Consider the following 27,900-nt stretch of genomic DNA (forward strand, 5'->3'; position numbering starts at 1 on the left):
GAATCATAACCACGACTTCTCATAACGCTTAGAGGAAGAATAGTAACCAGTTATTGCCTCCGATGTTTCTCGATTTGTTTGTAGCTAGCAGTCAGGCATATAGATGGGAATTTTAGTGGATTCCACGGGGTGGCTGTTCCATCCACTGTTTCCAGGTCGAATTGGAATTTGGAAATGTTGGTTTTTTGTGGAGGGAGGAAAACCGGAGTACCCGGAGAAAAACCCTCGGAGCAGGGACGAGAACCAACAACAAACTCAACCCACATATGACACCGAGACCGGGAATCGAACCCGGGCCACATTGGTGGGAGGCGAGTGCTCATACCACTGCGCCACCCCTGCTCCCCGAATAGATAGATAGATAGATACCACGTAAAATTAAATGCAAGGCTGATCGGACAGCTAAAATAATTTTATTGCCCAATATTTCGGTTAGACAATACTAACCTTCTTCAGGGGCGGCAAAAAGCTAAGTGAAAATTGGAAATAAACGGTTACAATATTTAAAGACGATAAAAATGAAAAGTTGAGACGTGATCGGTTGATAAATAAAGAAAGCTGAAACGTGTACATTAAAAAGATTAAGTTTCATCGCTGTCCGATCAGCATTGCATTTAATTTTACGTTTTATTCAACATTGCTGATCCTGATCTACACAAAGATCGGGCTACACTTTGCTGTTGTTTGTACAAGTGGTCCCTGCACTATTTAAGAGTTACCCTATATAGATACCACACTAGATATACCATGGCTGCTAAGCCAATCAAATCCCTGGAATTTTATTATACAATGATCCAAATTTTAATACTGTGAGTTACAATACGCACATTGTGACAGCATGAATTTTGATCGTTTTAAGCCCTTTTCCAGTATATCATACCTGAGCAGCTTTTTGTTTGTTTGTGGGGCATGGGAAGATTGGATAGGAGATTAATTAGCTGAGGCGCGTGCGCTGTCAGGGAAGGGGTGAAGGTTAGGAAAGGACTGTTTCCCATGACAACCTGCGCGTCTCAGCCAGTTTCGTATCAATTCCCAGTTCAGTTGGGAAAATTAAAAAAGAAAGAACAACAACAAAAAAGAGCCTTAGTAGACTACAAGCCACATTCATCCAGTTGTTGTCGGAATTTTATGCAACATGTCAAGTTGAATTGGCAATTCTCTCCATTTTTTGAGACGGAATTAAACAGTCTGCTAAATTTGACAACCACCACAAGTACTTCTCTGGATCACGCGCGCGAGTAACATAAACTTGTTTCCCGCATGAACCAGTTGTAAACTTAAGTTTGGGGGCATGAGAAACTTCTGTTTTGAGTACCTCCAAACCCAATTAATCGAAGTGTTCTAATAGTGTGGGATATCGCGGAAAGCTTCACCTCCTTTCAATGACTTTTGCTCGCGGGCTTCACGCACATGGTCGTGAACTCCCACGTTTTAAAAACTCCCACGCGTGTTTACCCACAATGCATAAGAAATTCATGAAATCGAGGTTGTCTCCTACCCAGACCCCTTCAGCAACAGGCATGAGGCTCGGGGACTGATATTTTCAAGCAGTTCTCTTCATAAGGTTCTCTAATAATTTTGCCTTTTTCTAAACTTTGGGGCCTTGATAGGCCCAGAAAGGAATGAATGCTGCCAACAACGAAGGATGCTGACCTACCTCAGGGGTCAGACGTGCACGAGAGAGAGTCAAACGTGGCGGAAAACGGTGGACCGAGGAAAAAACGTCGACTGAGTAACAACGTAAGGAACGGAACGTGCATCGCAGCCTCCGCTCCTCTGCAAGGTGAGTTGAATTTTCACCCTCATAAGAAACAGAGGACACTGCCAAGCGTGGAAGGCGTCGAAAACGCGGATTCTACAATGGCTGAACCGCAAAGGAAAGCGAATTTCTCCGCTTATGGAAATCACTTTCACGAACGTTCTCCACTGACCAACAACTCGGCGAAACCAGGCCAGGCCAAGAAGCTGGTGATTAAGAACTTCAAAGGTAAGTCATAAATTTACGATTGAAGAGAATAGAAAGCATAAGATCGTGACAACCGTTAGAGAAACGTGGAAGTAAAAATTTGTTTACTTCCTTTCGGAATAAATTTATAAAAGTTCGCTCTTCGTAAACGTATCTGTTTATGACTGAAAAACAACACCAAATGCTTCATCAACCGCAGTTGTGGTTTCGATAATTTCCCTAATAGTTTCTTACAAATCCAACTGTACTGCTGTTGTTAACTTAATATGCATAGTGCTTAGTATTATTTGATTTTCACAGAAGACCATAGAGTTTAACAACCTTCATTAAAACTGAAATATAAGCTAAGTCGAATTACTTTTAGCAGTTCTTGTTTATCATCTTGCAAGTGTGACGAAAATAGTCCAATTTCTGTGCCAATGTTCACGTAGTAGCCGTTTTCTGAGGTCGACCTTAAAGGACCGTGGTTACAATTTGGATTCAATCCAATCAAAAAGTGTTTTGTACAAGTTTGATCCCTGTAATAAGGAATTTGAATTTTGTATTATTTTCTTTGTTTAATTAATAGACAAAACGTAAACAGAATGTGTCTGAATAATTATTTTCATTTATTGACCTGTCATTCATGAATATGTGGCACTTTATATACCCATGGCAACTCTCTTTTTTCCCAGATTTATTGGGAAAGTACAATATGAACTTATTAAGGCACTTTTAATACAATGTTTTTGAAAATAATACATAATTTCAAACTATATAAGTGACAAGCTAAAGGGAAAGATTGAGAGAAGCTGTCCAAAGGGCAGAGAATTAGACCACCTTCTAAATTTTTAGTCTGTGGATGAAATAAAGTATAACCATTCAAATTAATACTTTGAGGGGTATCGAATGGTCTCATTCAATTTAAAAGTGCTCGCAAAATTTGGCCTCTGCTCAAATTGCTCGCAAAAATTACAAGGTTGCTTGCTTGCTTGTACTCGCAAAATTTTTGCAACTGCTCACATGCTCGCATTCTCGTTAACATGTGCTCGATTGCTCGAAATTTAATCCTTCTTTGTAGTTATTTTTTATACATATATAAACGATAAATCAGTTATGATATGGTTAAAACAAAAAGGTTGAAACATCCTTACCTCTGGCTTCAGTCTTTCTTCAACTGAGTTCAGCCTGTAACTATTATTCTGTTTTGGAGGTGTCAGCCAGATTATTAGCTATTACTTGGCGCAAAACAACGTATCCTATTTTAAATAAAAGAGATCCCGGCTAGCGGAAAATTTATGAAGTACTCGAAGTGTTCGCTGCTCGCCATCTGTATTTTCTAAAGTGCTCGCTGCTCGCAAGAAAAAATTGTCAACTGCTCGTGCTCGCAAAAATAAACACACTGCTCGCATGCTCGAAATGCTCGCAAAGACCATTCAATACCCCTACTTTGAGCGTTAGGTTCCTGTGGTGCTGTGGAAATTATAATGCACAAAGTGGTTCTAACAAGGTAGAACATTGTTTCTGGTGCTTGAACTAGTAACCTGGTAGAAAATTCAATACATTAACCATTACAAGACCATGCTTCCATACCCTATCTTACTTTTCAAAAAAAAATATATAGTAATCTGCACTTTGAGAAGCAAATTACCATGTGAACATGACAAATTTGGTGATACAGTAAAACCTCTAGTTTGGTATACATGTACCTCCATTGACAGGACATCAACCTTTGTCCTGGAAAAACATGCATATAGTCTTTGTAACAGTGACCTCTAAGTTTACTAAAGGGTTTTTTCTAGGCTTATTAAAGGGGACTGGGACAGTTTTTGAACAAGTCATCCCAAAATAAATAGAATGTGATTGAAATCTCTATAAAGGGAATAACTAAGTTTATACACTGTCGATTTCCTGATATGCAATGGATCACCAGAGAGGATTGATAAGATTATTACTTGCTAATCACAAGTGATGACAGTTTTAAAAGTTTGACCTTTTACTGTACTGTATCCTAATCAATGAATGGCAATTAAGTATAGTGTGCATGTACACAATCTTCTTAGTAATTTCAATCCTAGTCAAGAAAACAGGTTTTTTGTTTAGGTGGTTAAGTATTATCAAAATCAGTCCAACCTCTTTTCAGGGGACACCTCTACCTTGTGCCAAGATTGGGAGGGGGCGGTCAAATACTGTTAATGAATTGGCAGTAGACAAAACATGCCTGTTACCCAGACTTGATATTACTGTAATTAACAGTTACACAGGTACGAGAGTTCCACAAATTAACATTCATTCTGGTGCTTTCGACATACTAGGGTTGATTTAATAAAACTTTCACACTTGTACTGTAGTTTACAAGCGGGGCTATTATTTGACATATGCACCAAAAAAAAAAAAAATCGATGAAGAATTCAAAAATGATTTTCTAATCATTGTTAAAGACTTTTAACAATGATTCCTGGACTCGTTTGCTACCTGATCATGTAATAACAAATGTCCAGATTGTTGGTTGCAAGTGTAAACACTTAATTAAATTGGCACCTGTATGTACTGTTGTACCTACATGTGTGTGTTTCACAAAGTACACCTGTACATGAGTAAATTGATTAATTCTTCTTTTTGTACTTGCAGTCAAACCACATTTGCCAGAGAATTTCAAGGAGGCGACATGGGAAAAGCTAAAAGAAGCTGTCCAGGCAATCCACAATAAGAAATTTGTTATTTACAGCTCTGAAGAACTGTATAAAGCTGTAGAAAACATGTGCTCACACAAAATGGCTGCCACGTTGTATGATTTGTTGAAAGCTGAGTGTGAATCTCATGTCAAGTCAAATGTCCAACAGTTTGTTTGATATCCTTTTTCTAATTGTAGAATAATTATTGTTTAACTCTATTTTATGCAGTAAATATTTTCACCTCCACTCTGTCAGTAATGGAGAAATCTTGTGAGATTGTGGAATTTGCCTAAAGATCTTTTTCATGTTGTGATTTAATGATGTGATGACCTTGGATGGTGTGATCTTTTTAATTTTTACTTCATACATGTATATGTAAATAATGTTGACCAGTCTCTTGTAAATTGAATGAGAACATAACTTTAGGTTCAGATTGTACATGTGCATCCAGTTGCATAATTATTATCAACTAATGTGTACTTAGTAATTAGTTTTATTGAACATTAGATATACTGTAGATGTTTACAGACAGAATTTATGGTGCTCAGCAAATTGTATGTGCATGTATTTTAGGTTACTCGTAGATGTATATGTTTTACAGTACCGCCTGAATCCATATATACATCAGCCGCGGGTTTCACGAGGTGAACGCAAGGGCAGTGCACGCGTTTTGCCCTTGCGTCCACCTCGAGAGGAACGAACAAAGCACGAGACAAAACCTAGGGAATCACGCGTTCTTCAATGGCCGCGTCTCCGTGCTCTTAATTGCCTTTGTTTGCTCTTTGTTTGTGTTTCATTGTTATCAGGTCGCATTTACCCGAGAGATTTTCACGGAAACCACAGCCACCTCTCGTGATCTCATCGATGCATTGCTCACGGCTTAAGCTACTGTCACTCGAGATCAAAGTGTACGTCAATACGAAGGACTTTGAAGTTAAAAATTCGACTTTTTTGCGTATAACTTATTATTTATCGCTCAGTAAATCTGCTATCAAAGTATCCGTGCAGAATTCGAAATTGTTCAAACAAATTGATCGAAAATGGTGAATGAAGCGTTGTCACTGTTGTCACGCTTCGATTAATTTCGTTCGCAATTTGCATGCGTAATGTTTTCGTTTGTTTTCCACAAACATTTTTCTTCTTTTGCATAACGAATGAAACTTTTTTTGTTTGCCGAGCGTCAAATAGAGTTTGTGCAGTATTCAAGCGTAATAATTTCCTTTATTGTCAGCAAAACTACAAATGAACAGCTGTGACGGCACGGCCTGCCGCAATTGAAAAGGTTCAATGCGAATGATTTGCATATTTTCGATTTTCATGTGTCGGAATTTCTGAGTAAAAACGTCCGTTTCTTCATACTAGAAAAGTACACACAGAAATATTTTTTTTGGCCGCTTAGATAAGTAAATACACAAAAGCATGGATGAGAAGCAAATTACAACATTGCTTGCACCTGTCTAAACTCCGCTTGCACCGTGCAAAAGCCAACAACATGACCCTTACTTTTCGAAACTGACATAAAGCGCATCGCATTAACGTAAATGATAAACCGTTGATAATTTTTTTTTTGAAAGAGAGGAAGGACATTTCTTTATCTTAAGGTAATGCATTCCTTTAAATTTTGATTTAACTTGAAACATTTCGAGAAGAACTTGAGGAAGTCACCATTAAATTATATTACGGGTAACGCATGTCGTGCGAGTCATGTAACATTCATCAGAGGAAAGCAAGTCGCGCTCGATCTGTTTCCCGGATCTGTTTACGGAAATCCGCTGGAATTTAAACGGCTAGAGAAAATGCATGGACGGCTTGTGTACGTTGAATTACGCGATGGTGAAAATCCATGCACCTAAAGCAGTCCAAGATTAGTCTCCTACGCGACGATTCCAAAGACCGGCTGCATTTCAAGGCGGTGTTTCATGTTTCATGCGGTTTACTTGAGAAAAAAATCTATTCAACGGAAAACAATAACCTCACAATAGGCTATAAGATGCTATTGTGTTTGGGCCTCGTCCTTTTGACCGCGGGAAATATTCAACCTAGGTTTCCTCTCGTGAACCGCACGGTTTCGTCTCGTGAACCGCGCGGGCCTTCACGCGTTCTGCCTTTGCGGTTCACGCGTGCCAATGTGCATATGGATTCAGGCGGTACTGTACTTGTAGTTTAAAATGAATTTTACGTCAAAATGATTTGCTAAGGAAGAAAGGAAGGGAGAGGTAGGGAGGGAGGGAGGGATGAAGGATTGAAGGGAGGAAGGAAGGAGGAGGGATAACAGGGAAGGGAGGAAGAGAGGGAGGAAAGATTAGGAAGGAAGGAATGAGGGAGGAGGGAAGGAGGAAGGAATGAAGGAAGGAAGGAGGGGAGGAAGAATTAGGATGGAGGAAGGGGGGAGAAAGGAGGACAGAATGAAGGAAGGACGGAGTTAAGGAGGGAGCCGAGGAAGGAAGGAGGAAGGACTGAAGGAAGAAGGGAGTTAAGGAAGGAAGGAATGAAGGAGGGAAGGAAGGAAGAGGGGAGCTTGAGGAAGGATTAGGAAGGAGGAAGGGAGGAAGGAAGAAGGAAGGAACGAAGGAAGGAGGAGAGGAAGGATTAGGAAGGAGGAAGGAAGGGAGGGAAGCAGGAGGGAAGGGAAGAAGGGAGGTAGGAAGGAGGAAAAGAAGGAGGAAGGAAGGAGGTTGGAATTATGTAATCTTCATCTCATCCCTTATTAAGAAAAACAAGAAAAGATAAAATAAAATAAATGAAATTATCTGCATAAAATAACAACACAGATTTTACTTATAGTAGAAACTTTGAAAAAAGTCACAGATTGAATGAGAGTCAATAATGATCTTTTAGTCCAGAAAAGGCCATACATAAATAAAATTGTTGTTTTTGCGGAAAGGGGAGAGTGAAAAGTTTTTCACAGTTGTCTTCTGACAATTTCCACTTCTGTTTGAAAAAAAAGTTTCATTTGAATGTTTTTGTTTGTTTTGGGTTATGTTAGTATTCCAGATCACAAGGAAACAAAGTAAAGCTGTTTCTAATTCATAGCTCAGAGTTAATCATATGTCTCGTAGTTTCGTCACGTAGGTGTGGATCATGATGTTTCAATGGCAACCACAGTGCTACTAATAAAATTAATAATATTATACTGCTGGTCTTTACCATTACCTGATTCATGGAGAGGAGCAGTATAGCAGTCAAAACACCACAATCCACACCTACATGTATGTGGCACAATATTGAGACAAATGGTTAACTTTGAGTTGTCATTTCAAACTACTATGACTAACACTTTCATTTTATTAGTTAGAATTCATTTTTAATTGAAATTCACTTTACATGTAAGCTACAATACCACATACTGTACACATACAAATTTTCACAAGTGGTATCATTTGAGATTTACACCTGTTTTAAAATCAAATACGTGTAGCTGTTTGTATACTACAACAGAAAAACAGTGCACGAAGTTATATCAGTTCAATATAAAATTTCTTAACTTCTGTGAACTGATTCCATGGACAGTGAATTATACCTGGGAAAACTGAATCATTGTTGGGAGGATCACTGCAGAGACATGGTATGTACATTGTACACATCTACAGTCTGTATGCCATACACACTAATGATAACAATTTTAAATACATGTACATGTACTGTAACTGTAGTCAGTTTTTGCAAGTAAGGGAAATCCTACGATAAAAATTCTTAAACAAATTGATTAGTATTATTATTGACGGTTTATTTTATCATTTTGAACTTGAAAATTGTGTCATGATGACCCAGAAACATTATTACTTTTTACTTGCTTATGTGTCACAAAACCTTTACCAATAAAAAATAAGCCTAGGAGCTGTATTAGTTCACAGAAGCTCAATTCCTTCCAAAAAATTGAAAAATAATAATCTTACTGTACATCTATGTATGATACATGTATCTCACTGCTTCAGCTGAGTGAAATTGGGTGCAGGTTTTGGCATCATTTTAATAAAAAGTTGATACATTTGTATCCTGAGGACCTCAGGCCAGAAAATGGAACGTTATTAATAACAGTCAGAATTACTTGAATTTAGAACAAAATTACTGAACAATCTCTAGGTCTGGGGCACCAATCTCCAGGGTTTTTTTTTTTTTTTTGTCATTGTTGTTATTGTTTTTTGTTTTGTTTTGTTTGTTTGTTTTGTTTTTTTTCGGTGGATGTGGGTTGGGGTAACTTGAAAATCTCCAGGTTTCCACATTGAGGTACACTGTAGCATTATTTGCATTCACTGATATTTAACAGTTGTACAATGTATAGATGGTAAGTACTAACTTTTTATATTACCTTCTTTCTGCAGATTATGATTAGAAGCATCTTTCTGTACCTTGATAGAACATATGTTCTTCAAAACTCTACAATTTTGTCCCTGTGGTAAGGCAGTATTAACTTAAATACAAATGTACAGTGCTAATTGAAAATTCTCAATTTTCAATCATCATAAAAAATACCTTTCTTTGTCAGTCCTTGAAATTAGTTTAATAATAACAAAATTATTGTTTCCCCAGGGATATGGGCCTAAATTTGTTTCGTAGACACATTATGAGTAATCCAACAGTTCAAAGCAGAACGGTGGACGGATTACTGCAGCTGATCGAAAATGAAAGGTAAGACAATAATGCATTAATTTTAAAGAATTTATAAACTTGTCAACATTTTCTTGTTGAAGTGCTCAGAGTTTAGATCCTTGGAATGCTAGAACTCAAGTATCAACCTGTGTACCATAAAATTCCCCAAATAAGCCTCACTGCTTATATTTTTCAAAAGTCTTTCTTTGAAAGACTGGTTATCTTCCATCTAGCCCCTGTTGTTGAAAGAGTGGATGACATTATTCAGTGAATAAATTGCTATCCATTGGAGAAAAAATAATGTACACGCCAGCCAATACTTTTATGTACTGGATAGCGACTTATCAACTGGATAAAGTAAACATTTCTGTGAACAACTGGAGCCTGTTTGTTATGGTACGACTGTAACATGTAGTTACAGTGTAAGAGAACAGTACAATGTAGGAGAATATGTTGTAAATTAAGTTAAACTTTCAAACTTTTTAATTTGGTATTAATAAGCTTGTTGTTGTTAATTTTTATCTAAAGTGACAACGTTTCCTTTGTTGTCATGATATAAGTGTTTGATCACGTTTCCAACAATTTTGTAAGAAGAAATTCAATGCTGATCTTCTGTTGGTTATTCGCAGACATGGCGAGGCTGTGGACAGAACACTGCTAAAAAGTTTGTTAAGAATGTTAGCTGACTTGCAGGTATCATTGCTTCTCTTTATCTAAACAATGTGTTAAACATGTGCTTTGATTATATTTAGAGCTTTTCAACCCACAATCCTAGTCAATTTTTTTCTGGGACAGATACGCCTGCTCCAAACTGGTGTTGGCAGTGTACATTTTTGTTCTAGGATCTGTAACCAGCCACCATAACCTTGGTGGTGCTGTCATTGCGCAACATGAATTTTTTGAAGTCCCCCCTCCCCGAAGATAGCCACTGGAATCATTCCGACTGTACATACATTGTAAACTCAACAACATGAAAAAATTGTGTTGGGAGAGGGGAAACAAGCATTTTGTGTTGAGTTTTGGAAATCGTCCCAACATTTTTGGCCAGGATTGTACATGTACAATGTACACGTATCCTTCAGGCTGAGGTGATCCATTCCACTCTGTACAATCATGTAAATTATACAAATTATTGAAGGTGTGCGCGAAACATATAAGGCCCTAAGAGACTTTTGATATAAGGCCAAATTCTCCTCTTGTTTCACAAGCGAATACAAGAAAATTTGGAAGGAGAATCTAGCAATTTATCAGAAGTCACTTAGGGGTTTTTTCCAGGCACCCCTTCAAATATTCTTTATTAATTTTATTCATATACAATGTAGCTCCATTTGAATATACTGTTTTACAAGGAAGCCATGCAACAAACATAAAAAAGCATTAAAATAATGGTGTTCCAGATAACTTTCAGAGACAGGGTGTGAACGAAGAGCTTTTGAGGGATCAATAGCTCTGATTCTCTCTAAATAATCCACAGTTTACCATTCACTTTGTTGGGTCAAGAAGACAGCCTTTTTGAGTTTTGACCTGAGACTCCTCTTTTAGCTAGAACACTGAATAATAATAGTTAACAATACAAATAAGTCTACATGTACATGTGTATCAGTTACGCAGTAATTACATATACATGCACAATAATGGTTGCAGTGACAGCAGCATTACACATGTGTATCATCTGTGTAAATCTGATATACATGTATTGCATGCAATTTACGTGCATGTTATTTGCAAGTGAAAAAATTACTTCATCTGACATTCATGTAATACTATACTACATTTAACCACTACACCACAGAGCTACTGTTCTTACAACAACACCAGCAGTCGTCATCATCATCATTGTGATCATCATTATTGCCATCATCACCATCATTGTTGTCGTCATCATGGTCATCGTCATTGATTGTCATCATCATCATTACATGTAGTTCCTTTCTGGGAATACAGTAAAAACCCATGTATAAGAACTTAGTGATTTTGAGAACCTACAGGCTGAAATTGGGCATTCAGTTTAATACCCAAATACTGTATATAAGAACCTATTTAGCCTGGCAAAGAAAAATAGGTTCTTATACAAAAAAAAAAACACTTATTGTACATGTAAGGCCAAAATACTTGATTTTGTTGGAAATTGTGAAATTTCTGAGAAATATACCATGAAAATTATTTGTTTAATACAGTATGTAGTACAATGAAGAAACTTCAAAATTGAAAATCTTTTAAATACAGAGTATAGAATATGTAGTACTGTATAAAATTATACTGGTGTAGTCTTAGGACTTGAATCTGTATGTGCCCGCCCCCTGACTTTTTGTATCACTATGACAAATCCTACAAATAAGAACCTACTAAGAACCTAATCAGCCTGACTTTAGAAAAACTACCCCAAAATATAAGAACCCATTCAGCCTGAACCCCAAAATATTAGGTTCTTATACGTGGGTTTTTACTGTAGGGCAAAAGTTGTTACAACAGCAAATCATTATGTGATTTAAAATAATGTTGAGGAGCAACATAAAAGTAGTTATGGCTTTCCTCCCAGCAGCTGTAAATATCATGAATTGGTTTTTCTTTTTGTTAGATGTACGAGGATGCATTTGAAACAAAGTTTCTTAAAGCCACAGAAGCTCTTTATCACGAAGAGGGAAACAGATACATGCAGGAGACAGATGTAAGTAATGTACATGTATGTAGTGCATGAATCATTTTAATCCTTTTGAGTTTATCCTATTAATGGAATGAATAGGGTATCCAGGCCTATGGCCTTTGCTGTGACTAGATTGCCCCTCCTCTGCAGAATTCTATTGTCGTGACTGGCAATCCTTTTCCTGGGAATAATTATATGTATGCATTAGCCTGGCTTCAAGCCTCACCCGCCCCCTCCGGTGTGCTTCTGACTGAAAGTCTGATTACTATTTTGTTCATTGTACTATCCACTACAATGCCTTGCCTCTGCAATGAGACAAAAAGAAACAGCTGCCAAATGTCCAAGTTGTTGGCATTTTTTAAGATTTCTCTTCTACTGATTCTTAATAGGTTCCCAAATATCTTGCTCATGTGGACAGAAGATTAAAAGAGGAAAATGACAGATTGCTTCACTATCTAGATCAGTCAACAAGGTAATTTATTACTTTTTTATGGTGACTGATACATACATTGTAACAAGTCTTATTAGTATTATTTATGCTAGCATATTGTACATTGAAAAAAAAAATAATGATGGTGGTAATGGTTATGGTACATGTACATGTAACTTTATTTATACAGGGTATTTCCTTCAGGAACATTTACATTCAAGTACAATAACCATACAATGATACCCATCTGCCTGATCCCAAGCATTCTTGTGAGCTGGCTCTGCCGTTTTGGGTGTTGTGTCTGGTTTTCTTGCAAAAGCTTATGGATAAATTTGAATCAAGACACTTTCATGTCATGAATGCAATTTCCCTTATGCAATGAGGGTTGTCCAATACACCCAGAAAGAGTCGAATAATCAAAGGACTGGCCTGGGTTGATGCAACTCACCAGAAGTCATGTTGCAAGGCTTAGAAAAAAATTAATATGCATACATGTAAGTTGTCATGGGGGCTACAAATGTAGAAATGTTGGTAAATCGGGAAAGGTTCAGTGTTATTCGTTAGATGAATGTTACCACAAGCACACACTTTAAGAATGACAACAGTTCATGTTGTTTCCTTCATGATTTCACTACTTGACTTCCGTGAGTCAAATTGTCTGGGCTTACAAACAACTTGACTCAGGGCAGGTGTATTTGACATGGATTGATCCAATCTATACTTTTCCCCCATTTTCTCCTCTTCAGACCACACTTTTTCCACTATGCCTTCATTTATAGAAATTGATCTTATGCTTCAATTCCATTTTGACAGAAGACCTCTTATTTCTTGTTCTTTTTACAGAAAACCTCTTATTCCTTGCGTTGAGAAGCAGTTATTAGGGCAACACTTAAGCAGCATTCTTCAGAAAGGTAAGCAAAGAAAACTCTCCTTTAAGACAATAGAAAGCCAGCACATCAAATAATCAAGTCAAGTCAATGTTATTTATTACTCACACAACTATTTACAGAGATGATTATTTTTAATAACTGGGTCACACTCATAAGTATAAAGGATACAGTACAAATATTAAAGAGAAAAATTGATAAAAAATCATTTACATTTCATTGTTACTTAAAAAGAAAGATTGATGGAAGAATTTTTTTTAATACTATGTATGTGAAGTCTGGGACACCCAAATAGTTAATAGGACTAATTGAGTAGGTTTCCCAAAGTAAATAATATGAGCAAAAGGAATACAGTAGTAACACATTCTCAAGAATGCTCACAGAAAGTGATTTTCCCAAAGGAGGCTTTGAATGCATTGTTCGCCCGCCCTTTCAGGTTTCGACAGCTTGATGCTCAGTTACCGACTGAGCGATTTAGCCCTACTTTACCAGTTGTTCAGCAGAGTCAAAAAAGGACAAGATGAATTGTGTACTGCTTTTAATGAGTACATCAAGGTATGTCAGTGTATAGACCTCTTTCATAAATGGACGGCTTAATTGTTATTCTTTTGTATGCATTTAAATTAGCCTTCCTAGCCTCGCTAGCATGTGTAAAAACAAAAGTATTTTCACTCAAAAGCGAGGTCAAGAAGGCATATTTGCATGCACGTAAAAGAATACTAATTATGCCCTCCATTATGAAAGAGGTCTATAGGGCTTCCTTAGGCAATAATTGCCCTTCCTAGTGATTCCTTACCTTGTGACTCTAGTGTACAGTAAGTTGTTTCCCTTAAATGTGATAAATTATTGCTGTTTTTGTGGGTCAGTTCAATGGGTTATGCAGCCTTAGTCAGCACAAGCTCTATAATGTATGTTTTCTTTTCATCTGTTTTCCTTATATGCTTTTCTGGTTTGCCAGTTTGTACTGTAAGAAAGTGTAAATATTTTTGGAGAAAGGCATGTGATGTCACCAGTATTAATAAGTGGATGTAATTAAGTGATACATACTGAACACCCTTTGACTCAGTAAGGCCCACATTTGATATCCCTTGGGCAAGTGGGGGGGGGGGGGGGGGGGCAGAAGAAGGCACATAACTTTGGCCTCTCCTTCTCTCTCCTAGTGAGGTCAATTTGCCTACAACCACTTTTTAGTGCATTTAAAAATAGTCCTAAAACATAGGCATCAAATTCAGGCTGCTGGAGTGAAATGCAGCATGTAGGCAAACTTGATATCTGTTCCAATAGGTACTTTTAGTTATACATTTGATCAAGAAAATTTGTTGCAATTGAGAGTTGGTGGATGTGACATGAGACAAGTCCAAATGAATAAACCTTACAGAACTGTATGTTTTGATTTCTTTTGTCGCACTTTTATAGAAACAAGGGGCCAGCATTGTTTTGGATCCTGAAAAAGACAAGAGCATGGTACAAGATCTGCTGGATTTTAAAGAACAGCTGGATAGTATTATCGAAGATGCATTTATGAGAAGTGAAAAATTTGTCAATTCAATGAAGGTATGGTCATCTAATAATGACAAAGTACCCTCAACTGAACCTATCAATTTCCAACTACACCTGAGAACGTCTTATCCATTTATATATACATGTAGTGCTTTTGATGTCGTTTAACTGCAGTCTGTAGGTATCCAAATTACTGTAGTCTCTATAAGGTTGAATTAGGGTCCATATTTTTAGTACAGGTGTTCAGTACATGTTCATGTACTTCCAGTAGCATTACTTTACATCTACATGTAGTTATGACAGTTTTGTCCCATCAGATTCAAACAAAATAATGTTGACCTTGAGGTGCAAATACTGTAGAGGTTATGATGAGGTTGACAATGACCATAACAGCAACATTGGTGTCTTGGCAATGATTAGCTCAAGCCAGTGAATAGACATAAAGCAATGAGTAGTCTATGAAGATTTCTGTTGTAGCCTAAAGGCTGAAAAGATCTATTACACTATACTTCTTAGTGCTAAGCACAATGTAGATTACTGTGCAATAATTATTATTAGATTTAGAAGTCTAGATTTTTTTTGTGACATTATGATTTACAGTATGTGTTATCCTAGGATGCTTTTGAAGCTTTCATCAACAAAAGACCAAACAAGCCAGCTGAGCTGATAGGTAAGCATACTGTCAGTTTCATATAATCACAAAGTTTACAAATGAAAGTTGAAACAGATCCTTAAATGTGATAGCTTAAGGACATTGTTGGTTACTTCACTGTCCTGTAACGATGGTATGTTTTTCTTGTGCAAGTATGAAATTATTATTACGGACACTGTATAGTTAAGTTTAAACGTCCAGTATTGAAAGGTTGACTTTGTCTCGTTTTTGCATGACTGACTGACTGACCGAATGATTGATTTTCTAACTGACTGACTGACTGACTGACTCATTCACTCACTCACTCACTCTCTCGCTGGTTGACTGACTGACTAACTGACTGACTGACTGACTGGCTGGCTGACCAGGTGATTGATTGACTGACTGAATGACTGACTGACTGACTGGCTGACTGACTGACTGACTGACTGGCTGGCTGGCTGGTTTGCTGACTGACTAACTGACTGACTGACTGACTGACTCACCAAATGATTGATTGACTCACTGAATGACTGACTGACTGACTGACTGGCTGGCACATGAAGGCTTGCATTCTTCTGAGAAAAACTCAGTGATCTGGAGTAGTTTCATTTTGAATTTTGCCTTTTTTTCAATTGAAGAGTGGATTAATGAATAATAAATTAAAATTATTGCAATTAACAAATAATTCATTTGAGATTTTTTCTGGGTAGGAATGCTTGACCTTGGTTACATTTACATTGTCATGTTGCCTGATGTTTTGTGTTCTTCACATTTCAGCAAAATTTGTCGACTCCAAGCTAAGAGCTGGAAACAAGGTAGGTAGAGAAACAGTAATTTTAGAAGGGTGTACATGTTAAATTTTAATTCATGCCTATTCAGCTGAACTAAAAGTTCATACCCAGTTTTGTCACTTTTATGTAACATTTTATGTTGATGATACAGGAAGCAACTGAAGAAGAGCTTGAAAAGCTATTGGACAGAATAATGGTGTTGTTCAGATTTATTCATGGTAAGAATAAATAAAATAGATAGCAAATCACTTTAAGTGTCAAGTGATTGTATTAATTTAGTATAGACCACTAATTGGAGACACTTTCTAGATTGAATTGAAATTTGGAAAGTAATGTTGGTTTTTGAGGAGAGGGGACGACTGAATTACAAGTATACGAATTGAAATGTGATGAGAAAATACCATAATAATAGTTGTAGTTGTATGTAGGGATTGTCTCGGCTTAAGGTTAATTTGCACATTACAGCTGTACTGATTTATTGGCCCAATTAGTAGGTTCAATCGCATGGGTCAATTTACATGTTTTACTACCAGTAATAATCAAAGATTACGGAGTGTGTTTGATGATCTCGATCTCAGGTTCTCTCTCCTTTGTGAAGATGTCATCCACCCCTGCAAAATTTGTGGGGTATGCCAGATTCGCATCCCAAGATCCATTCATTCATTGTCCCATGCAATCTCAACTCTAGTCTGTATTAGAAGTGCATTTGTTCTACATCAAACGCAATTATTTTGTCAGCCAATCTTTTTCTTTTGATATGGTGCAAGGTGAAATCAGCCATAGCATATCTTTCAAATGTTTATAAATCAGCCAATTTTTTTTCCACTTGCCCTCATTGTCTTTGCATATTGGGCCAAATCGGCCCAATTAATTGGCACTTGTAAATTATAATTAGTCTTTGCTGTACACCATTTTCTCAGGCAAGGATGTGTTTGAGGCCTTCTACAAGAAGGACCTTGCCAAGAGACTGTTGGTCGGGAAGAGTGCCTCAGTAGATGCAGAGAAGTCCATGCTGTCCAAGCTAAAGCAAGAGTGCGGTGCAGCATTCACCAGTAAACTGGAAGGGATGTTCAAAGACATGGAACTGTCCAAGGATGTGCTAGTTCACTTTAAACAGGTATGCATTGTGGTAGGATAAACGTACTTTGACATATCGGGGGTAATCATTTTAAATCCAGCCAACTCCAACTTATCAAGTAAAATTGGACTACTTTTGTTTTAGTATTAATTAAAAAAAAAAAAAAAAATTTTCTCCACTTTCTACATTAATGTACTCACAGAGGTCATTAGGGACTTGTGAATTTCCGCTTTTTCCATGGTCAACTCTCACATGGGGGCATAATGTGTAGTAACCTTGCAAAGTTTCAGCATGTTAGGTGTTATTAGGTGTTATATCAGCTTAGGAAATGTACATGTAAGATGAAATTTGACAAATTTACAGACGTTTGTATGACTGGGGGTATACGTCATACCCCCAGTCATACAAACGTCTGTAAATTTTTCATTTTTCAACTTACATTTTCTCAGCTGATATTACACCTGATATGCTGAAACTTTGCGGGGTTACTAAAGTAAAAGTGCTCTTTCTGGTGCTGGTATACGTTTTCAAGTTTAACTTATTTGAATTTTCGGCCGCCATTTTGGAGAAGGGTCTATTCTCCTTTGGACTTCTGTTGCCATTGTTTTGACTTAAGTCTTAAGAGATTGCCATTGACAGTAAGAGCAGATGATTCCAGGGAGAGTCAATAGTACATTGTAGCTGAAGTTATTTTCTGTAACTCAGCTGTATTACAGCTGTATTTAATCTTTCTCTGTGACTAGACTCCAGGGCTGCAAATAACTAACAGGCAGGTGCCGGTCACGTTGTCCGGTCAAACCTGTTTTTGATCGGACACTGCCCATTTTTGGCCGGTCAAATTTTAACAGTCGTAACTCTTGCGATAGTGAACCGAGATTACACAGTAATCCTTTTATAACTAAAAAAACAACGGAATCCAAGTAGATTTGGCAATAAAAATTACAAGTTAATAGTTTAACTACTCTTCACTGCAGAAGCAGCCTCGCATTCAATACGTGGAACGCTTACGCAAGATACAACCGCAATTGTAAAACATCTGGCAAAATCACTTGTAATTAAATATTACACTTTGGCAATCGCCACATCATTTCTATAACTGAACTTTAAGTGAAATGTGCAGAATATATGAAAGCTGAAGAGTTCAATCGGTCTCTTAATTAATTTGAAAAAAAAAACGGACTGAAGTGTAAACATAAACAAAAAATAAATTAAAGGGTTTCGAAATTCGTCAGCACTGTATGTAAGTGTATTAAATGCATGGCGTCCAATGCGCTCGCTGACTTTCTTCCATTTACAATCCCTTTAAGACGACCTTATTCTTCCACTTTTGTACGCTCCATTTTTGAGTTGCATCGAGTGTTGAAATCACCAGAAAGCTTAGTAACCAAGCATGTTTTGCAGGGTGTGACGGAAGTAACGTATGGTTTGTTCGCTTTTCGCACTTTTCGCTTTTCGCAACAAATACTATGTGGAGTATTCTTGGTGCCACGAGATAAGTCTTCGTGAGGGTGCTTTCCAATCATTCAATCAATCAAACAATCAATCACTTTATTTAAGAGTCAATCATAGTATCTAGCCAAAGGTAAAACCCTCTACTGATTGGGAACACTTAAAGTAAATAAAATAAAGGAAGACATGATGATTTGTGGTTGCGATAGGACTTGATATTATCGTGGAAATTTGCGACTACCGGGAATTTCTCGACCACTAATTTGTCTAGTTTTATATTCGTTTTTTTTTTTTCTTTCGGAAACATGAATGTTGTCCCTCGTGATTATCAAATAGTTAAAAATTAAAATTTCTCTGAACGAGTCGGTAAAGGACCGGACAAGATGTCCGGCAATCCAAGGGTTTGTCCGTTGTCCGTTGACCGGCCCTTATTTGCAGCCCTGCAGACTCCCACTCATCATAACAGTGTATCTTGCAAATTCAATAGCGCAAACTGTGGTGATGTCTCATATATGAAACACCTCCTGCTTGTTGGGATCAGTAAGATCCGTAAGAAATGTATGAAGACAGTTTAGGAGAAACTGTACATGTATTTGTATTTTTTTTTATCTTTGCAGTACCTACAGCACCAGGATCTTCCAGGCAGTGTAGACATGGTAGTCAGTATCTTAACAATGGGCTACTGGCCAACCTACACTCCAGTAGAGGTGCATCTACCCACCGAGGTAACGACCACTGTGTTTGATAGCTGAGTTTAAGCCCCGTCTACACGAGCAATTTTTATGTGGCAACTGTATGTGGCAATTTTTATCCTGATTTGCCCGTGTAGATGCTCGACAAATATTTGTTGTTAATTTACGTCAGTAATAATTTCGCACAGCGGAGATGTCCATGGAAAGGCAAAAAGCAAGATGGCGCCATGCTGGATGCGCAAATGTTAGGGACTGTAGGGACTGGGTTCTACAGGTGACGTTGAAAAAGTTGTTACATTGTATGTGGCATCTCGTCTACACGGACAATTTTTTTATGTGGCAATTTTTATTTGCCACATAAAAACTAACACGCCAGCTTTTCAGCAAATGCAGTTGTCACATAAAAATTGGTCATTTCTCATCATCTACACGGGCAAATAAAAATTGCCACATAAAAATTGCCATATAAAAATTGCCACATAAAAATTGCTTGTGTAGAGGGGGCTTTAATCGTCTGTCTCACAATTGAGTCACATAGATATGGATTGCGACGTTTTGACCGCTGTACTGCTGGTCTTCATCAGGCGATGGCGTCAACTGATTACATAACAGTATAAAAAACACCTTGGTTGGGGTTGATTGGTGCGTTTCCATCCTCTCTTAGGCTGTGTTGATTGGAAGAATTTCAATCGATCTATCTATCTGCCATTAATTTGCCTCCATCAACAATGATGATCCTTGTCGTTCAGACTAGAAAATAATTGTACCGATCGGCCGTTGTGTCGTTTGATCGTGGGCATCCACGCTTCTGGAATTTCAATTTCATTATCCCTGTTGATGTTGTCAGGGTGAAATCTTATGTGAATAGCCTCTTTAACCTTACGGGTGAACCCATGTGTGTCTCGGTCAATAAACTTAACCTCATCCCAGAGCGGATAGTGCCCCGTCGCATTGCTGTGTTCTGGTTTGTCTCATTTACTTTAATTTTCAGTGAATTCAAATTTCAAAACATACCCCTTAACTAAACATCCTGAACATTGCTTTGAGTACAATGTATGTGATACTTTAATTAGAATTGTCTTTGTCAATATTTGGTTAAGTATATTCATGCATCTTTAAAATCATCTACTTAAATTCTTTCTTGATAGAATACATTCTCTTTACCTGTAACTATTGAGTTATTTTGCAACATTTTGTGCAGCACTTTTTTTTAATTGATCCTGAAAATTCCCCAGGGGACAGACCGATAAATTCATTTGTATTTGTACTGTAAACTCTTTGATACTTTAAGCTGAAACTTATGTGCAACGGTGAACAGGACCAGTTTCACGAAGTGGTGTTACACGGTGAAACTCTTGTTTTTTCACCACTGTGACCATTGCGAGCCATTGCAGAAGTAGAAAGTGGTTCTACTTTTGTCTCGCAACGGAAGTTCCAAAAAGTTTCGTGAAACCGACCATGTTACACGGTGCAACGCCTGCTGAAACTTGTTTCGCAGCGCCGTTGCACACAAGTTTCAGCTAAAAGTTTCAACGTGTAACGGCGGCTTAATACGAAAACTGTAGACTCGCTTTGCGCTGCCTTTTTTACACCAATTTAAGTCGCAATGATTTCAAATATCTTAATTATTGACACAATAATTAATGTCAATTTTCTCTTTTCTCGATCAAAGTAGACAGTTACATGTAATGGAAGTTATTCAATGTACAATGTACAATAGTTCCAAGTGGCTTAAGAGGATTAATGCAAGTTTCCAACTTGCGACTCTGTATGGCCAATTCATGCCTTCCATCTGAAGACGCTGGTGTTAAGGGTGGTGCCTACTATTGTTACCGCGCATACATTCAAAGCATCTCGAGATACTCGGGTTTCCTATGGGTAGTGCTCACTAATACAGGGATATTTTTACGCAGTTTAACACTATGCGGAGAAAGCATAACTTAGCAAGACATTAGTGCTCTTGGTATCCCAAAAGAAAATTGGGGGTAACCATGCATTTTTCAGAGATAATTAACCTTCAGTTTAGGAAAAAATGCCATACATTGCTTTACATTTTGGCGGTTTTTAGAAAAATATTGTTGCTTAATTAACTTAAATGTGCGGTTACCCCCATTTTTTTTTTTTTTTTTTTTTTGATTCCAACAGCCCTTGTTGAGATTTCCTTTTCCCTCATAGTCATAAACTGCACAAAAATACTTCTGTATTAGATGGCACCGTCCTTAACTAGTTTGTATTTTATTCCAGATGGTTCAGTATCAAGAATCATTCAAGAAGTTCTACATTGGAAAGCATGGCGGTAGGAAACTTCAGTGGCAGAACACTTTGGGGCACTGCGTGGTCAAGGCTGATTTTGGTCCCAGTGGTGAAGTGAGTTCTATTTGAAAGTCATTAATAGGTTATTTTCCTTTCCTCGCAGTATGAATACAAATGAGAAGTTATAATGTGTGTTACCAGAAAAATCCACATGCTTCCTACAGAAGGGATGAGAAATTCCAGAGGGGTGGGGTTGGGGGCCTCAAAGTCCAAATAGGAACGTATGAATATAAATTGAATTTTAGGGTGTATGTTTCGGGGGTGGGTGGCGAGGGGGAGAGAGGGGAGAAAAATAATCCCTTTTTATAGAGGACGTCTGGGTGTTTTTTTTTTTTTTTTTTTTTTCTTGGAACTACACTTTATCAAATTTGGACCATTATATTTTTGTTGCTGACATGAAAATAAACGCAGTTAATCCAGACATCAAAATGACCTTTCTCAAACACAAATTCATTTGCAGGGAAGGGGTGATCCATCCTCCCGAACTTCAGTTCAAGTTGTCTACGACTTTCCTTTCCATTCCTTTTTTTTTTTTTTTTTTCTTTCCTTTGGTTGTTGTTTTGGTGGGGTTGTTTGTTTGTTTTGTTTTGTGTTTTTGTTTTTTGTCTTTTGACTGACTCCACATTTACGGCGGTAAAATGATGAGAAACAAACTTGAGCAAAGAACGTTCACTTGTTTCTGCATTTCGTAATTTATCTGTGAACACGGGCACGAGAATAGTTGGTCTGAAAGCATATACATGTATCGTCTTTCGTGTCTACACGACGAAATGTGAGACGCGTAACAAAACAGCACGAGACAATAGAATAATTTTATTGAGCTTGTACTGCTAAAATCTTCGAGGAAATAAGGAAAGTAAACCAATAACTAAAACAGGCTAAATTCCAATGTAGATCGAAAGAAATACTTAGCACACGAACTGAACGTTGGGCATAGTTCATCCCAGGCTGATAATAAAATGAATGTTGTGCCTCTAGCACTAAGAACAGAAATGGTAAAATAAAAATAAATAAATCACTCTATTTAAGTGTCAATGTCTTTAGCGCAGAGCACTAATTGGGGACATTATCCAGATCGAATTGGAATTTAGAAATGTTGGTTTTTGAGGAGAGGGGAAAACCAGAGTACCCAGAGAAAAACCTCCCCGCGGAGCAAGGACGAGAACCAACAACAAATTCAACCCTCAAATGGTGCGGCGGGGTGCGGGAATCGAATCCGGGCCACGTTGGTGCCCCATGGCTGTTCCGGTGATTCAGACAATTAACTCTGTAGTGTAAGTTACTGTACATGTAAAGTAGCTGCACTTAAACTTACACTACAGGGCCCGGTTGTTCGAAAGCGCTAACGCTAATCCACGATTAAAAGTTAACCGAGGTTTTCAGCTCGCTCGTTAAAAATGTTTTCAAAATCTAATTTTAAGCCAATGGTAAAGAAAAGCCAAAGTCAAAACTGAGGGACAAAAATCTTTTTGAAAAATCTTTATGGTTTAGAAATTAAACTCGAATCAAAATTCTCGTTAATCCAGGATTAGCTTAACCGGGCTTGGAGCAACTGGGCGCAGAGTTAAGGATCTGAGACATCATTGGAAATAAAAGTCATTTTACTGGGATGACATTCAGGCTGTTTGACCAACATACAGTACAAAGAACAGGATAGGTTTCAGGAACAAGCGCATTTAACGCATGCTCTGGTTTTTGTTTCAGGAGAAAAAAGAGCTCCAAGTATCATTGTTTCAAACCTTGGTGTTGTTGATGTTCAATGAAGGAGAGAGATTTGGCCTTGATGAAATCAAACAAGCTACAGGGATAGGTGAGACCTTTCGTCTCAAAAAGACTGTAGGCAGAATTGTATAGGTAATCTGTTGTTTTCTTGGGTCTTGCAGAGGATGGCGAATTAAGAAGAACGCTGCAATCACTAGCGTGCGGTAAAGCACGAGTTCTCGTCAAGAAACCAAAGGTATGCGTTCAAGAAACATGTGCCTTAGCACACCACACCGTACCGTACCGTACCATATAGCATACCAGTCCATACCATACATGTACCATACCATGAGGGTCTCAGTGAGGTAAACCGTAAAATGACCAAACATGTTAGTCGTTAGACGTTTAAAATGGAAAATTTAAACTGTTAGTCGTAAAAGAAAAGTTAATCGTAAAAAAAATTCCTATCCACAATGTGCATTTTAGAAATATTGGGGGATCAATATCGCTTGCTAGGACTTATTGTGTCTTGTCTAGTTGCTGATGTACCCTATTTCAACCTGTTATCATGCGGGAAAGGTCCTAAAAGACTACAGACCTTTAAAATGTGTTTTGTAACAATGGAAACTAATTTTGAACTTTAAGGCAATTGGTTTTTCTTCCAGATGTCTGTTAACCGTAACGGAGACAAATTAACCGTTAGCCATAGAAAATCCAAAATATTAGCCGTGAACCGTAAATACCTCCACCCCATTGATACCCTGTACCATACCATACCATACCATACCAAACCAGACATGTACCATAGCCACTACACCACCTCCCCTCTTCACAATGTAAACATAGGCCTACAAACTTAACTTATAGTTCCGTTTGGGCTGGGAAGCGGAGAAAAAGTTATCACAGGCCGGCTTTTTTGTTGCAATCTGATTTCACGCGTAATGTTTTTATTTTTTTCTTTTTAAATCTTGCAGGGGCGAGATGTAGATGACGGCGATATGTTCTTCTTTAACGACGAGTTCAAGCACAAACTCTGTCGAATCAAAATAAACCAGATACAGATGAAAGAAACGGTGAGAGCAAAAGCTGTTTTCTCCTCCTCCTCCTCCTCCTCCTCCTCCTCCTCCTCCTCCTCCTCCTCCTCCTCCTCCTCCTCCTCCTTCTTCTTCTTCTTCTTCTTCTTCTTCTTCTTCTTCTTCTTCTTCTTCTTCTTCTTCTTCTTCTTCTTCTTCTTCTTCTTCTTCTTCTTCTTCTTCTTCTTCTTCTTCTTCTTCTTCTTCTTCTTCTTCTTCTTCTTCTTCTTCTTCTTCTTCTTCTTCTTCTTCTTCTTCTTCTTCTTCTTCTTCTTCTTCTTCTTCTTCTTCTTCTTCTTCTTCTTCTCCCAACTGTACAGTACGCCCTCTGAAAAATATCATTTTTTTCCTTGCCTATGCTTTTTGTAGCAAGAGGAAAACATCAACACAACAGAGAGGGTGTTCCAGGATCGCCAATACCAGGTAGCCAGAACAACTCATTTTCTTACCTTCCTTCTCTTGTGTAGTTTTCGGTGTCGAGCAATCCCACTTTTTGTTTCAACGAATATCTTGGCAGACCAGGTGAGGTGCCAAGCACTTGCCGATTGTGCGTCTGCAGGTGTATTTTCCAACAAGCGCCGAGTTTAAAGGGTGTCATTGACTTTTAGGGTCACTGTGAATAGCCAAAAAACGTATTAATTTCAATGGAGTAGTTAAAATAATGGTTTACATTTGTTAACAATAACCCTGCTAGTACTCAGAAACTACTGTTAATTATGTTTGGCTGCGGATGGCTTGGATGGAAGTGGATTGCAACTTGAAGAAATTGCCCAATTTTTTCAAGTTCTTCCTGTCTATTTTGAGAAGTCGCTTAAAATTGGTTTTTGTTTGTTTTTCCTAGGACAAAAACCTTAATATTTTCTTCCCGTTGTAAGAGCAATTTCATGTTAAAAACAAGTTCTTCGTCAAATGCTTGGGCAGTTTTGACCAAAATGCAGTAAAATCGACGTGACTTTAAGCTGCTGTTTAATTGGGAAATTCTTGGTCGTGTTTGAAATCCAAGGTTGCGCCTTCAACAAGCAAAATAATTATACTAACTGAGCCAGTGCTCCCTCGCCAAGAGCTTCCCCTCGGTAGAGACTATATAATGGGGTAGGACTGCTAAGAGTCACTTCGGTAACGTATGTTCAAAAATTTCCATTCTCATGGGTTTGTTTCCCTCTGTGTTCCGTTTCAGATCGACGCAGCCATTGTCCGCATCATGAAAACTCGCAAGACACTTAGTCACACTCTTCTTGTCAGTGAACTGTACAACCAGCTCAAGTTTCCTGTCAAGGTATGGATATTAGTGAAGTTGCAGCACCCTTTACTTAATAACTTGGAAATTCACATCATTTTCGAAACTGTTTTCTCATTGATATAACCAGTGCGGTCTTGTGAACCTATTTCTATTAAAAAGAAGAAAGATCCTCGCAGTTATTTACGCAACTAAAGCAGTTGCGAAAAGAAAGCCTGAAAAAAAAAATCCAGGCTTGAACGGCATTCGAACCCATGACCTCTGCGATGCCGGTGCAGTGCTCTACCAACTGAGCTATCAAGCCAACTGGGAGCTGGTCATTTTGTGAGTTCGTAATTTACCCGTGAAGGATGAATAAATGAATGTGAATATATGAAATATATATTTGAACTGCGGGTGAAAGATTAAAAAGAACAAAGATCCCTGCAGTTATTTATGCAACTTAGGCAGTTGCGAAAAGAAAGCCTGAAGAAAAAAATTCAGGCTTGAACGGGATTCGAGCCCATGACCTCTGCGATGCCGGTGCAGTGCTCTACAAACTGAGCTATCGAGCTAACTGGGAGCTGGTCATATTGTGAATTCGTAATAAGCTCTCGTCGACATACATCCGTTTGGGTGAGTTGTCTGTCTTGGACCTTCAAGCAATGTACACATGCGCGTATACGCTTTTATGGGCCCCATTTTTCTCGTTTTAAACTTTCTTTAGGCGCGTGCGTTATGCTGTCATGAATCTCTTGTTTTCCTTTCTTACGCTCTCGTTTACCGCATTGCAGCCTACAGATCTAAAGAAACGCATTGAAAGCCTCATAGAGAGAGACTACATGGAACGGGACAAAGAAGTTCCCAACCAGTACCATTACGTGGCGTGACACCTGAATCTTCCGTGCGTATCACGTGAACTTGTCACGCAATTACAACTACTACGGATGTTCTAGGAACAGAGGAAAGAACCTCGCTGACCATCGATAACTACTCGTGTATAGAACTTGTCAACACGAACACTGACGGCGTTACACTCCAGAAATTGTGCCAAGGCCCGTAACGCAAGGAAAGCGCTTTCTCGTGCCCCTAGCTCAAAGTGCTTATTCTCCTAACAGTAGTTTCACAAGGCAGTTTCCTCGAAGATGATTCTCCTTTTTCTCATTTGCTGTTTATTATTATTATTATTATTATTATTATTATTATTATTATTATTATTATTATTATTATTATTACTACTGCTAGATGAAGTTTTTTAAAGAGAAATTAGATTTTGATCTCTGTTAGGGAGAATCCGACAGTGTCCTCTCGCGCGACCACGCGCGTTCTAGCACGTTGAATCTTGCGCGATTTGTAAAGGGGCCGTCTGTATTGCAGTATATTGCGATGACGTCACGTGATATCACTCACCGTGCTTTTAAGCTTTGTTTATCACGTGCAAAGCTCGTGTCGACCATGTAAATGAAAATTAAGGTAGAGGCATATGTAACCGGTCTTGTCTAGCTTGTTGGGCAAGAAAGGAGATGTAAAATACGTGTAATCATGAAAGACATTACTTGTTAGAGCAATACGAGTTTGTATGTGAATCATTAGATTGTTCACAGCTCGCTGTGTCTACCCTGTGGTCATCGTGGCGCCGCCATCTTGGGTGTAATGAGTGGGTGAGGGCTGAGAGTTAGGTCAGTAGCATGTTGGTAGGGGTGGGGTGAGTGATAGCGTGACGCATACCTCCCCCACTCCCTCTAAGGAATTCAGGCCCTGGTTATTCAAAGAGCGGATAAATCGCTATCCAGCGGATAAAATGTACTTCAACTATTAAATACATTTTATCAGGCGGATAGCGACTGGATAAAGTTATCCACTCACAACACCTGGGGCCGGTTGTTTTGCCACAGATCATGTGAGCCTTATCCTCTGCTGATAAAATGGGTAGCAGTTGATTGTCGTTAATATTGAGTTATCATTACGTTTTTCACTCTTTGAAGTGACCTTGTTACCGAGATTTCTCTGTTAATCATAACCATCACAATTTCCGTGAATGTGATTGGCTCAAAAACCGCGCTATTTTACTCTAATTTTCCTTCAAAGTTGTAATCGGGTAGTTGACTTTCATCGGATAATGTACTCGGACTGTTCTATGAGCCAATCACGTTAAAAACTCCGCCCTAACTCCACCACCCACAATTATGATTGCAGTTTCTTTACCAACAGTAACTCACAAGCTTTTCTTTATCAAAATGGAGGATTTCTTCCTCCCTTATGTCCGACTGTATATTTTTGTC

General features: G+C 38.1%; 2 protein-coding genes across 3 annotated transcripts in view; both read left to right on the forward strand.

Annotated features, from left to right (window-relative positions):
- Positions 1-27,900, forward strand: part of LOC146482885 (uncharacterized) — a 65,413-nt gene that overhangs the window by 27,485 nt on the left and 10,028 nt on the right. The window lies entirely within an intron of this gene.
- Positions 1,512-27,210, forward strand: LOC146482887 (cullin-4A-like). 2 transcript variants are annotated; one of them, XM_085106542.1, is made up of 23 exons: positions 1,513-1,987; positions 4,577-4,796; positions 8,116-8,185; positions 8,943-9,016; positions 9,151-9,249; positions 9,840-9,903; positions 11,789-11,878; positions 12,244-12,326; positions 13,128-13,195; positions 13,608-13,726; positions 14,588-14,725; positions 15,287-15,341; positions 16,083-16,120; positions 16,248-16,314; positions 17,017-17,213; positions 19,241-19,348; positions 21,560-21,682; positions 23,333-23,438; positions 23,512-23,585; positions 24,304-24,402; positions 24,772-24,825; positions 25,580-25,678; positions 26,413-27,210. In XM_085106542.1, the coding sequence occupies exons 1-23, from the start codon at positions 1,627-1,629 to the stop codon at positions 26,506-26,508; spliced, it is 2,502 nt and encodes an 833-aa protein (XP_084962668.1). In that variant the 5' UTR covers positions 1,513-1,626; the 3' UTR covers positions 26,509-27,210. The 2 variants fall into 2 exon arrangements, 1 of the variants encoding a protein (XP_084962668.1); XR_014863997.1 differs by lacking the exons at positions 24,772-24,825; positions 25,580-25,678; positions 26,413-27,210 and having other exon boundaries at positions 1,512-1,987; positions 21,560-21,686; positions 23,336-23,438; positions 24,304-24,368.

Source organism: Pavona decussata, unplaced genomic scaffold, assembly GCF_977016875.1.
Source record: "Pavona decussata unplaced genomic scaffold, jaPavDecu1.1 SCAFFOLD_41, whole genome shotgun sequence".
Classification (NCBI taxonomy): domain Eukaryota; kingdom Metazoa; phylum Cnidaria; class Anthozoa; order Scleractinia; family Agariciidae; genus Pavona; species Pavona decussata.